A 13,832-nucleotide genomic window follows, 5' to 3' on the forward strand; every position below is an offset into this window, starting at 1 on the left:
TACGGTGACCTGTTTTGCCACTGATGACTGACCTTCACGTCCAGCAGGACCTTTGTGTTTGGCAGGGTAGGGGACACCCCAGATAGCGTCTTGCACTGGGACCGTGTCTTTTTCCTCATGATGGCAGAGTCGATGGATTGACATATTTGAACCTTGAGGGCTGGCCTCTGCGTCTGGCTTGGCAAGCAAAGCCCCAGGTAGCCTTTGCATCTGGAAGGGCTGTCAACATCCCCTGTGAGCCTCTTGCACTAGGCTTTTTTTCATTCCCCCACAACTTTGGCACGTGGCTGGGTCGTCCTTTTTCTTTTATCCTGAGGGCCGTCCTTCACGTCTGGCGGAGCCAGTGATGCCCCAGGTAGCTCTTGCGTCTGGCAGGGCAGTCGACAGGCAGTGGAGCAGAGTTTAAAAGGGCTCGTGCACCTAGAAGAACCTGGACAGCAAACTACCACACATGATTTTACAGTGGACATCTTCAACTGGCTCCTGCCATTGACATCTCATGGACTAAAAAGGTAAATATGAGCTTTTGAATTGTAAGAAAATGACTTAGAATAGGCTTTAATATAAGTAAACAGATAGTAATATATGTGATTGGAGAAACCAAATATAAAATATCAAGTATTCGATAATTCCAAGATAATCTTTCTAACCATTTTTGTCTTACTTCCCCCACAGTGGACGAAAAAGGTACGTATGAGCTTCTATCTTGAAGTAAAAATAATTTACTACATATGGTACTCCTGTATATGCTATATATGATCACTAATTCAATAATTCATTTTTTTATTCAAATGAGTATTGCACAGCTCAGAGATTGTTCATGTAACTAACTTTTATATATTTTTCTCTTCTTCTTACTCAACCACCTGAGCTGCTGCTGCTCTCTGTGGACAGAGACTTCTGACTTCTAATAAAATGATCCTCTACATATGGTACTCCTGCTACATATTATCATTAATTCAATCATTTAAGTTCATCTTTAGCCATATAATATTAATTATTGTGTAATTCAGAGATTATATATCTTACTAACCATTATTTAATTTTCTATCCACTCATTTAACTCCCCCACTTGAGGACCAACACATCATTGCCTGGTATGGAAATTGCGCCACCCTCAACCTGAAGCACTATAGAGGCTGACTAATTCTGCTCAGAACATAACCTGGTTACCCACAGGGATCAATAAAGTTTTATCTTAATCAATAATATGTCATCTTCATTTTTTTTGTTGACAATATTTGTACTAATACCCTATTACTTTGGGTTTTTGAGATAAACACTGTATCTGTGTATTTTTCCTTTTTAATCTGTCTTTTCATGCACAAAGCAAAACGTTTATATATTTTTATCATATATAGTAATTGCATTGTGAAGTAAACATGAATCTTTACCAATAATGGACCTGCAACTTCTACAAAAAAACTACAATTAAGTTACCACTGTTCTAAAACATGATAATAGGACTTCCGGGTAGTGATTTTGCCTTCAGTATTCGGTTTATGTCAATTTGATGTGTAGAAAATATGCTTTTATTGTGAAAGTTAAACCGGAAGTCGTATTGGTTTTTACAGCGGAGCGGAACGCGAGGGCGGGGACTGTTATCCAGAGTACACACGGGAAAGCGGAAGCTAGCGGTGGAGATGTTTGTGTCGTGATGAGACTCCCAAATTTTACTATTACATATGTGGCCAAAATTAGTTTTACAAACCACATATTTGAGATTGACCCGGTTATGAATGCGATTTAAAAGCTACACTTGACCGTGTGCGCTTCAAGAAGTGGCTAACTGAGTTACAACTGACAACAAGGAGACAGACGTGACAGTCATGTCGGCTAAAATGAACGCAGGCAGGAGCAAAGACAGCGGTGAAGTTATAAAAAACTACCACAAGCAGGCGTTTGAGTACATATCGAAGGCATTAAGGATCGATGAAGATGATACAGGTTTGTTTGTTGTGTTTAGGAGTTGCTAGCTAATGTGTTGTAGCATGTGACTGACTGCTTTAACAACAAACACCCTCTGCTGTCCTCTGTGATGACAGGAGACAAGGAGCAGGCTGTCCAGTGGTACAAGAAAGGGATTGCTGAGCTTGAAAGGGGAATAGCTGTAGAGCTCACGGGACAAGGTAATATGCAATCAAACGTCCAGATGTAACCCACAGGGTGTGCACTGTTCACATGATTGAGCCATATACTCCATGTTGTGTGTGCAGGAGATCTATATGACCGAGCCAAGAGACTTCAGGACAAAATGATCAGCAATCTCACCATGGCAAGAGATAGGCTTTCTCTTTTAGGTAAGTGGCATCTAGTCTGCTAGTTTTAACAGACAACATTGTGTCATCTAAGCTGATGCTGAAGATCAATACTGCTCTTGTTTCACAGAGGCAACACTGGCGTCTAAGAGGCGCAGTGATGCTCAGAGCAGCTCGAATCATGTGCTTCCACAACCAAAGTCTGTGCCTAAAAGTCAGCCTGCAGCGCGAGCGGTGTCCACCAACATCAGGCCCTCCACTGCTGTCAGACCCCCATCGAGACCAGCTGATACAAAGGTGATTTCTTGATTAGATTTAGTTGTCCATTTGATCTTTTACTCCTGATGAAGTGTGTAATGCTTTCTGGATATTGTCTCTCCTGTGAAGGTGGCCCCACGGGCGGGGAAAGCTCAAAATGGGAGACCTGCAGCTGTAAAACAGCCCCCAAAGAGGGACATGAAAAACTTCAAGAATGTGGACAGCAAACTGGCCAACTTGATTATGAATGAAATTGTTGAAAGGTATTTAAAAGTAACTACAACCTGTACAAAAGACTGCTGCTAGAATACTAACTGAATCTAGAAAATGTAACCAGAATTATATATTTGCTAATGCTGCTCATTACTGGTTTTATTGTACATGTTGTACTGCAGTTAAAGTAGCTGTCTGTGTTCACTGCAGTGGAGCGTCTGTATCCTTTGAAGACATTGCGGGACAGACACTGGCCAAGCAAGCACTCCAAGAGATCGTCATCCTCCCTGCCTTAAGACCAGAGGTGATCACTTAGGAACATTTTGTCTCTGCTCACTAAATTTCTGCTTTTTCGGATGTACATTGAACACTTCCTCATATTTTGTTGTCCAGCTCTTCACTGGCCTCAGAGCTCCGGCACGTGGCTTGCTTTTATTTGGACCGCCTGGAAATGGGAAAACGATGCTGGTAAGTGACGTGTTCTGTCCCACAGATACATTCAGATTTGCATACAGCCCTTGATAGTCTTCAGTGTCATCAGTGTAATCACAGCCTTTACTTCCTCTCACAAGGCCAAAGCAGTCGCAGCAGAGTCAAAAGCCACGTTCTTCAACATCAGCGCTGCCAGTTTGACCTCTAAATATGTAAGAAAAAACCTTTAGTGCTATTATTTTTCTGGAGGAGCTCCAAACAGTACACTTAATTTATTGTAACCTTTCTTGTCTTCACCATCACAGGTGGGAGAGAGCGAGAAGCTTGTACGAGCACTGTTTGCAGTTGGCAGAGAATTACAGCCCTCTGTCATCTTTATTGGTTTGTATTACTCAATTATTTATGGACCAAATGTACCCCAAACACCAAGTTTTATATCTCCAAAATGTCTCATTTTGTTTTTATTTCACATTCAGATGAAGTTGACAGCTTGCTGTGTGAAAGGAGGGAGGGAGAACACGATGCCTCTCGAAGATTAAAAACTGAGTTCCTCATCGAGTTTGACGGGGTAAGAGCAGCAGCAGCAGCAGCAGCAGCTGTCACTCTGCGGCCTCTGAAATTCGATCGTGAAGTCAGCTTCAGTGTTTGAGTCACTGTTGTCTCCCTGGTGTTATTTTCACAGCAGCGCTTCTTTGTTTCAGGTGCAGTCAGGAGGGGACGACAGGGTGCTTGTAATGGGCGCAACCAACCGGCCTCAGGAGCTCGATGAAGCAGTACTGAGGTACATGATACAGCTCCACATGCTGCACAGTGATTTTCTCTTCTTGTACAAGCTCACTAAAACTCTTCTGTTGCGTTATTCTTACAGGCGCTTTGCTAAAAGGGTGTATGTGGCGTTGCCAGATGCAGAGGTATTTATCGGGGAATCATTATTGCAGTTCATAACTATGATCAGTGAACTTGTTCGCTTTTTCAAGATTATTTAGTCACACGATGTAACTCTCATCCCTCCAGACAAGATTCACACTGCTGAAAAATCTTTTGGAGAAGCAAGGGAATCCACTGAGCAAAAACGAGCTGTCCTCACTTGCTAAGTAAGTATTTCCACGGCTTACTATTTTTCAGCTTTTGTGTGTACTTGCATTAATTCTTGGATATGCAACTTGATAGATCAACTGCAGGATATTCAGGAAGTGATCTCACGTCGTTAGCCAAAGATGCAGCACTCGGGCCGATCAGAGGTAAGATGACTTTCTCACATTATCCTACAGTTTGTGTATCTTTTAACCGCCACTGTGAGCTAAACTGGCTTCTTTTATCATGTGAAAATTCTCCCTTACACAGAGTTGGGACCAGACCAAGTCCGAAGTATGGCTGCTAGTGAGGTAATGCTGTTGAAGTACTCCTGATACCAAATATGTTTCATTTATTCTTAAAAAGTGTTGAAACATCTTAAATTCAATTCAGTTAATATAAGGCCTTCAGAGTCATTACTCTTAAATTTTGATTTGGGACATCTTTGATTGCTACAAACATTTTATCTACATAAAAAACAACTCTACACTGGACGGCATATACATACACCAGTCAGCCACAACATTAAAGCCACTAACTGACGAAGTAACGAACACTGATCATGCAGTACAATGCAATGTTCTACTGGGAAACCTTGGGTCCACTTAACATGCACCACCCACCCAAACACTCTTGTAGACCAAGTATACAAATGATGGCAGGATCCATGGAGTCCTCATCCCCCAATCCACAGAACCCAAACGATCCACTGCCAACATCCCAATGCCAGACACCACAGGACACCGGCAGGAGTCTTATCTCCATTCCATTATGGATCAGAGTTGATCTGGTGGCACAAGATTAACTTGCATTATATAAAGCAGGTGTTTTAATCTTGTGGCTGATTGGTGTATACTACATACTTTTAGACTTACCTACAATGATAAAATAAATTAAAGATGATTTGTCCAAAAATCAGCCTTAAATTTGGTTAAATTTTGATTAAAATGATGATGATATTTTTTTAGTGTCTGATTCCTGTAGGCACCCTACTTACCTACCATTATGTAACAGTATTTATCTGTATAGTTATGATTTTCTGTCTGTATTCACAGATGCGTAACATCAAGATGAAAGACTTTGAGGAATCCCTGAAGCGCATTAAGCCCAGCGTTAACCCAACGACTCTTAATATGTATACCAAATGGAACAAAGATTATGGTGACACAACAGCTTTTTGAACTCAGTTCATTTTCACTTGTAAAAAAAAAAGAAAAAAAGAAGGGGGTGAAAGTTAAGCTACAGTTGATTATAATGTTTTAAACTACGGGTACACGATGTCATCAGCACAAATAAACTTAAAGCAACACTAGGTGATTTGGACTCAAAAAAAAACTACCTAGTGTTGCTTTAAAAACCTGGAACAAACCCTCTGTAAGTAGGTGAAGCAATAATATTCAAGCATTATAACATTTGGAGTTATTATTGCTACATTTCCTGTTTTTATGGGAAGGCTTTGCCAGCAAGATTTGTATAATTTACTTTACTGTATTATTACTTTACTATAACACTGTCTTCTACTTGAAACTTGATTATTTATTCTTAAAAATGTCCTACAAAATTACAAGTGATCTTTCTTACAAGTGACCTGCCTCAAGGGGGCAGCATGTTTCCTTAAATCCTGACAACATCACTGATTTTGATTGTTTTGCACATGCATTAGTTGACAGTGTTGATGGTATTCATCACCAAGTTCTGTACTTGTACAGATGCAAGAGTGATACTAATTGGGAGAAGATTTGCCAAATTGGGTGCTTTTGTATGATGAAGTTTTTCCATTTGTTCTTATAGTTTGTAGATACAGATACTTGTATTGCTTTTGAAAGTTGGAGACCTAATGAACTGTTATGTCGCACAGCTCTTTTTCTTTTTTGTTCAGACATTTGTTGACATTTAGTTGAGAAGTATTTCAGTGAGCAGAACTGTAACAGCTTCCCATTCTCCTCATGCACCAAGAAATACATCCATTAAAGTCAATCCAGCTTTGATTTCTTCCTTTTCTTTCACATTGAGTACCAACTGCAGCATCCTTACAAGAAAAATGCCCAGCCCCTTTTTTGAAAAATCTTGTTACATCACTTCATTTTACAATCAGTCATATTAAGAGAGTTTCACATGGTCTCTGAGTTATAATAAGCATACAAAATACACAAAGATTCATATATTAGCAATGATAAAGACTCACAAAATGAGAAAAGAGAAATAAAAGAACAAAATTAGTGTACACTGTGCTTTAAACACATCCTCTCAGCAAACATATTGGCTTTTACCATAAAATCTAATAATCAAACCCACATTTTTTACATCTTTTGGGGGGTGTTCCTAAAAGTGTGTAATAATGCACACATGATGCCAATTCATTAAATCATCTTCAAAGTGTGATACACTTTATTGTTATTGTTAGGGTTGTAAGATTTGAGGTAACCCCAAAAAGAAAAATAAAGGTTTTATAAGTAGGAGTACAACACATGCATTACAGTTCCAATTTGTAAGAAAGTTGATTTTTGAGTCTCATCCCAAACTGGTTAGATACTGACGCTTTGGGATGGCCGTCCCAACCTACAATCCCAAAGCATCAATATTTGTTGGGAATGAGACTTGAAAATCATCTTTCTTACAAATCGGACCTTTTTAAAGGAGCAATATGTAAGAATTTTAGCTGAAAACATACAAATATGAACTAAAATTATCAAGAGGATACTGCTGCAGTTACTCTGGTGATATGCTGGCCACTATTTGATTGGAGTATGCATTTGACAGATGGCTGATTCTTACATATTGCACCTTTATAGTTCTAACTCCTAACTTACATCTGGGACAGACACTGAGGTTTCAGTGGGTGAAGCTTCTCTGTATGCTTCACATATGTAGGTAGATGGTGCTGCTGTTCTGTTTTTACCTTTTGCACAATTCTCTTCTGTGAATCCAACTGCATCTGAGCTGATATTTAGCCTGCAGCCACAGATGTGTGGAATGCAGTTAATTGCTATTAATGAAAAATAAAGTTCATGTCCTGCTGTGTTGACATTCAGTTTGAGTGATAGATAGATGGATTAAGGTTGCAGTTTGGGGTTTGTCTAATAGTTACACTTTTCAGAGCCTTTATTTGTTCGTGCACATACATGTCAGCGCTTCAGAGAAACTGTCACGGTGTTGATAAGTGGAGTTTATATTATGCAGCTCTGTGGCCACGACTTCATATCCAGTTACTGTCTAATCATAAGGCTGGAGACTCAGCTCGGACATAAGTCACCAGCAGTCGGGCATGGCTGATTCCAGCTCAGTAAATGCTTGTGGTCAGCCTTTATTTCAGTGCACTCCAAACCCTTCCACTGAAAAATCTGACTTAAATCCTACCTCTGTCCCTACGGCCCTTCCTATGGTCAGCTGGTGGTGTTGCCTGTGGTTTGTGTGGCCCCGGCAGCTGCATCATCTGCTCCTGCAGATGTTTACAGACTGCAAATGCAAACATTTTCTGCAATTAATTAAGGTGGTCCCCTGAGTTTTATTTCCACTCTGCTCGGAGTTATCATGAGCAGAAGTTTTTTTTTTTTAAAAGAGCGAAGAGTGAGCAAAACACTCCCAGAGCTGCAGCCACACCTATGACTGCTCTCTTTTCCTCAGGGGAGAGATGTTGGATGGTGGAGTGTGTTTTCCAACTTGTCACGACTGAAGAGCTTCTTTCATGATGCCAGGACAGGAATGGAGCGTGTTAGGGGTGAGGGTTTAGTCATCACCTTTTTTCTCTGTTTACCCTTCACTGAGAGCATCCTGCACAGTAAACAAATGGCCTGTATGACGGACCATTTAGTCAAGTTATCTTTGCACCTTTCGACTGTCTGAATATAAAATAAATGCCTTCAGGTGGAAGGATTATCACCTCACATCAACGTTCTTACAAGTAATTACTTTTAAAATAACCTGTAATTACAGTTGCGAGCAGTTATCATGCGTACACAATGTGCTTTAAATTTTCAAGCTGTCAGAAAACAGAGCATTATTGAGGCGGTTTAAACCTCGTAGATGATTGACAGCTTCCCTTTTTGGTTGCGTGTCAGAGGCCCGCACCTCCACAGTGGCTCATTGATGCTTCGACCACGACATCCACTCAAGGGAAAACAGAATAGGTGATCATTTGATACCTCCACTGAAATAGCCCACCCTGTAGAGAGTAGAATAATAGTCAACACAGCGAGGACCTCTGACTGACTGAGCAAACAGTCTGTGAGTGTTTCTTCAAGTGGCCCATTATGAAAACAGTATGTGGATGGGAGGGTTTTGTTATATTGAGTGCAAGTGCTGGGATCATTCTTTGAGCTTGTGGAGGTATTCATTATAAAACTGGCATCATTTGTCATTTGTTCTGCCATACAGTAGTTTGTTACATGCTGAAAGACAGTGCACTGACTGTGTGCTGTTGGAGAGTGGCTGTGACCTCGGATATTTTTAAGAAAAGCCGGATTGTAAATTGTTGAGCTGGTGGAGAGGGATTTCCTTCAATATTTGGGATTTGGACCTTTTTAACACCCTTGGTTTAAAGATGTGTTGAGGCTTACACAGTGGAAAGCCTTCAGGGCTGAGTCTGTCTACTCTTCCAGCACTGGCTGCTACTGTTCCTCTGGCCTGCACACCCAATTCATAACTTCATGTAGCCTGGGAGTGTTATCTTTGTCTCCCAGGGGAGGCCACGGGCCAAGTCTAATCTTGTATCCAATGGCAACGTCTGTCTTTTATTAGCAAATTTATTTATATTTTTTACTTGCTGTTTATTTATGGTGTGTGAATCAGTGGGTGTGTGAGGGGGGAATAAATGGGGTGTTGGTATATAGACATGTACATATACTCATATGTGAACATAAGCTTATTTATGTCAGGTCTGCCTTAGGTCCGAGCTATGGCATTAGAGAACTGATCTATCTAGATTATGTGGAGTTTATACTTTAAAGCTGTTTAAAGGAATATTTCAACATTTTGGGAAATTTAGAGGAGAACATCAATGCTACTCTGTACAGTATATTTGAGGCTACCACCAGTTTAGCTTGGCTTTACATATAGAGGTGAAAAAATGAGGAAAAACTGCTGTCCTGGCTATGTCCAAAGGTGACAAAATCGGCTTACCACCACCTCTCATGCTTACGAATAAACATGTTAAATCGCATTTGTTTAATCCGTAAAAACCGAGGTGTGAAAACATGTTTTGGTCTAGGAAAATTTAGCCTACAAGTTACCAACCAGCAGAGACTTAACCCCCTTTAAAACCACAACAGGTTGTTTTTAGACAATTATGAGACATATTATGCTCAGGTTCAGGTTCATCATTTTATTTTGGGTTACTAGAATATGTTTACATGCTTGAATGCTCAGAAAAACATCAGTTTCCTCATACTGTCCAGTACTGCAGCTCTGTATTCCCCCTCTGTCTGAAATGCTCTGGTTTAGCTCCTGTCTCTTTAAGGCAAGTAACTTGCTAAGTAATGATTGTTAATTGCCTTCTACTCTCAGTTCAAGACAGACTTTTGACTTTTGACTCCTCAGGAACCCAGAAGAGATGTTTGTTTTGCTGCCTGATTTGTTTTCATGGAAAGAGTTTACAGTAACCACCTGTATGACTGTTAAGTTTTCACTCTGGGCCGAGTGATAGGTCTGTGGTAAGGTCAGTAATAGCTAGTCTGACAACCTCACTATCTAATTTGGGAAGCCAGCACTTTTTTACAGGGTGTTGAAGGAAAACAACTGGTGGAAAAGCAACATTTAAAAAAATGTTTTAGCATTTTTATGTATATGATTGACTAGCCACCCGATTCAACTGTGAGGGGATAAGCCACAGGGTATTTGGACAAGTGGTTTTTAAAAACCTTGTGAATTTATCCATGTCTACATTCCTTGAAGTAAACCAACTTAACTGTATTAATGTATTTTCTCTTTCACTGAAGCCTGCAGCCACAAAGTTGTAAAAGACCAGGGTGGACGGAGTCGAGCGAACTCTCTGTCATGTCCGCACATGACCTGCAAAGCCATTAATCTCAGTAACCTCTGTGAGGTGATCAGGAGAAAAAACCCTCATAGAAACTGTGCAGATGTATTGGACTAGATATCAGTCAGTGCAGCTTTTCAACACATCCCTTAAAAGGACTGTTTCTCTCTCACATCCAGATGGCCCTCTGACAAAACATCACAGTTAAGCTGAATAAGACTCTATATTCAATGGAGGATAATAGTGTGGACAAATATTCTCCCCAGATGATGCTCAGGATACATGTTGGCATTGGACTGAGGTGGACATGTTGAGACGTGGGTTTGACGCAGGGAGGGGCGGGCAGACGATGCTGAGGGGAACGGTGCACTGTCAAGGTGAGCTGCAGGCTGCCCCGCGGTGCATTCCTTCAGCTCGTGTGCAGCCAAAACACTTGATGAAAAGTGAAAGTGCAGTGAGGACTGAGCATTTTCACATCGGTAATGCTTTGTCTGTCTGTCATTCTGCTTTTCCCACTCCCCTTGTCCGCCCCTTTTTATCTCTTTGTTGCCCTCCCCTCGGGTCATTCATGTGAGGACAGGAGTGTTTGGCTCCACCTCTGACCCCGGTCAGGTTCAGTATGCAGCAATTAGAAAACCAATCCATTCCCATCTCTCTTTACTTGGTTAGTATAAGCCCTGCCATCAGAGTCCAAGATGAAAAATATATCATATTTAAACAGGTGATTTGATGATGATCATATATCATGTTATGAGTGGGGTAGTAATATGTTCAGTCACTTGGCAAAGGCAGTGATAGTGAACTTCAGCTGCACTTTTCATGAACCCCCACAGGAGAGTGCAAAGACTGCTTAATTACCAGTTGTGACATTGTCTGCTGGTAATGTTTTCACCCTGTGAGTTTGTCTCTGTGTGTGCAATCATGGTAAAATATGGTCTTGGAGACGCCTTTTACAGCGGGAACTACTAAAGAAGCAGTTTTGAGTATTTTGCCCGGTGTTTATATGTCTGTCTGTTACAACCGTACAAGATACAGTCATGAAACTTTACGGGTATGTTGTTGAGATCAAAATGAAGGCCAAGTTTGAAGATGGGCATTATCCGAGCAAAGGGGGCCAGAAGAAGGGGGTTGGCCCACACTTTACGCCCCTGGCCCATATTCATTTGATGAAGTCACAAGTGTGTAGTTGAGCTAAAAATGAAGGCCAAGTTTAAAGATGAATGTGATCCGACACATCAGCACTGAGTACTAACTGTCTGTAATAATGTTGTAATGACTAATGAGTACTCATGCGTCGGCAGGTCAACATGTTGACAGGTGTCGTGGCTGGTGTGATCATCACAAATGGTCTCTGGTTTTCATCTTCGTCTAATTACGTCCACTTAAAAGACTCAAAGGCAAGATTGGGTGACTAATACTACCTGAACTGATATTGTGGCAATGGTCAGTTACAGGCTGTGTTCTAATACTCACTTTTGAGAAAACTACTAAGTGCCCACTGTACAGGGAGTAGTGAATGAGTGAACAAGGGGTGATTTTGGACACAACAATAAACTACACTTAAACAAGAGTTTATAGAAATGCCATAGAAGCTCTGTGAGGCTGTGTTGGTACAGTTGTGCCTTAAGCTAAATGTTAAAAGAAGCATGCTAATGTAAGATTTTACTGTGATAATACAAACATCTTTAGCAGGTTTGTTAATATGCTAGCATTTGCTAGTCAGCACTCAACACAAAGTACATCTGAGGCTGATGGGAATGTTGTTATTTTTGCAGTTATTGCTCATAAATCAAAGTCTTTGAAAAGGTAAAATTTTGACCTGATGATGATGCTAAACAAATTCATTCATTCATTCAATTCTATCCTATAGGGACCCCGAGTGCAGAGCCCAAAGGATACTGAAAGACAACACCCACCCAAACCCACTACGTCTGTTAACCCTGCTGGTGTTTGGATAAAGGTACAGAAGTATCCGCTGCCGTACCACCAGACTACAGGGCAGCTTCTTTCCTCAGGCTGTGAGACTCGTGAACTCATCCTCAACACTATTGTGTAGCATAAAGGGACTTCAACTTACATTTTGTTGTATAACCATGTGTTGTAAAATGACAATTTCATGAATATTGAGCCTTTACTATGTACCAAGAAGGTCAACCTCATGCCGAAAAAGCAAGTGGATTACCAAAATTAGTAATGACAAAATTCCATGCTAGTCTATCCAGTCAAGAGATGTTGATGTACCTCAGACAGGACCAAAGTAGCGGACCGATCTCAACAAAGTGACTGAATTGACTGCCATTTGGCAGAATACTTCCTCTTTATAAAATTATATCTTAAGCATCTTGCTAATGGTTTTATAAGCCTTTTAAAATCAGGATCAAAAAGCACACACAGCTGCAACACTCTTTTGTAAGTAGTGGAATAGGTATGTGCAGAGATTAAAGCAATTAAATGTAGGGCTTTTGGATATGATTTGCTTTGGCAGGTATTGAGAAACACAAATTCCTGTGTTGGCATTAACTATAGAACGGAAAGGACTGAAGCAGTTTAGAGTCACATTGCAGATCTGAACATGTTGGCATGCACACTGTGAGCCTCCTTAAGCAATTAGAATAAAAGATAAAAAGAAAGGGTATTTATGGGTGTGAAATACTACTTGTAATGTAACCTCAGTCCAATAAAACAAATGTGAACCAAACAAGAGAGTAAAAAAAGTCTCCATAGAAGCTCAAAACTTTTTTACATCATGATTGAAGTCACTTTCAATTTGATCACCGGATGTCATACCTATCTATCGTGTACTGTGTTCTTAAGCATTTGATAACACATTAGTGTCGGTTTGTGCAGGACATCAGAATCTATCAAAGATATCCTGTTGAAATAAGCCTACAGAGAGGTTTAGTTTCATAAGGATGTTTCAAAGCCGACTGTCTTGGCCAGAAGCCCAGGAACAGGCCTGGAGCTCTTTCATCTCTCTGTGTCCTACAGCATCTCACAGGGTCTCACAGCACCACACACACATCACACATTTTGTGGTATTTGGTACATCTTTACTTTGTGGTACTGTGAGGTAACTTTGACTGATTATAAATATTCCCTCAGGCTCAAAATCCTTGACTTTTTCATGCAAACATCTATATTTTTGGCAACATTGGTTTGTGAAATGAAGAATCCTGTGGTTTGTGAGACCAGGAATGGCTGCCATGTGCTTAATGCTTGGCCTTTAAACTGAACTTGTTGTCTAGAAGCACTTGGTCAAGGAGCAGAGCTTGACCTCTGTCACATGACCTTTACAACAGAGGTCTCCTTATCCGCAGCATCAGACCATGAGGTGTCTGCTGGGGGAAGGGGGCGGTGAACAGGGTCACTCTGAGATGTTTTGCAAATCACATCATCTTTCTCAATGTTTCCCTGAAAAACAAAAAAGAAAAACTTTAAGGCACATAAAACAGAACGGACTGCAAACTCGACTTTACCCGTACATCATACATCAATGAGGATAAATGTATGAGGGGCTGAGTCACAGGAAAAGCTGCCTCTGGATGCTACTTTTAATCTGATTTTGACTTCCTCATGGAACAGGAAGAAAACCCGAGCTTGTAAATGACTGCAGTAATTATTAA

At 40.6% G+C, this 13,832-nt stretch overlaps 1 protein-coding gene across 1 annotated transcript; it reads left to right on the forward strand.

Annotated features, from left to right (window-relative positions):
* Positions 1-1,619: 1,619 nt before the first annotated feature.
* LOC141009799 (spastin-like) lies at positions 1,620-6,223 on the forward strand. Its single transcript, XM_073482504.1, has 16 exons — positions 1,620-1,947; positions 2,046-2,129; positions 2,217-2,300; positions 2,389-2,555; positions 2,646-2,779; positions 2,940-3,033; positions 3,123-3,197; positions 3,302-3,373; positions 3,467-3,542; positions 3,638-3,729; positions 3,863-3,942; positions 4,030-4,072; positions 4,176-4,255; positions 4,332-4,402; positions 4,506-4,546; positions 5,291-6,223. The coding sequence occupies exons 1-16, from the start codon at positions 1,830-1,832 to the stop codon at positions 5,414-5,416; spliced, it is 1,437 nt and encodes a 478-aa protein (XP_073338605.1). The 5' UTR covers positions 1,620-1,829; the 3' UTR covers positions 5,417-6,223.
* The last annotated feature ends 7,609 nt before the right edge of the window (positions 6,224-13,832 follow it).

Source organism: Pagrus major, chromosome 15 (assembly GCF_040436345.1).
Source record: "Pagrus major chromosome 15, Pma_NU_1.0".
Classification (NCBI taxonomy): Eukaryota; Metazoa; Chordata; class Actinopteri; order Spariformes; family Sparidae; genus Pagrus; species Pagrus major.

Coding starts and splice junctions, on each gene's coding strand:
- LOC141009799 (XM_073482504.1), top strand. CDS start 1,830: ATGTCGGCTAAAATGAACGCAGGCAGGAGCAAAGACAGCGGTGAAGTT. Junction 2,556..2,645: donor CGAGACCAGCTGATACAAAG/GTGATTTCTTGA, acceptor TCTCCTGTGAAG/GTGGCCCCACGGGCGGGGAA. Junction 3,374..3,466: donor CCAGTTTGACCTCTAAATAT/GTAAGAAAAAAC, acceptor TCACCATCACAG/GTGGGAGAGAGCGAGAAGCT.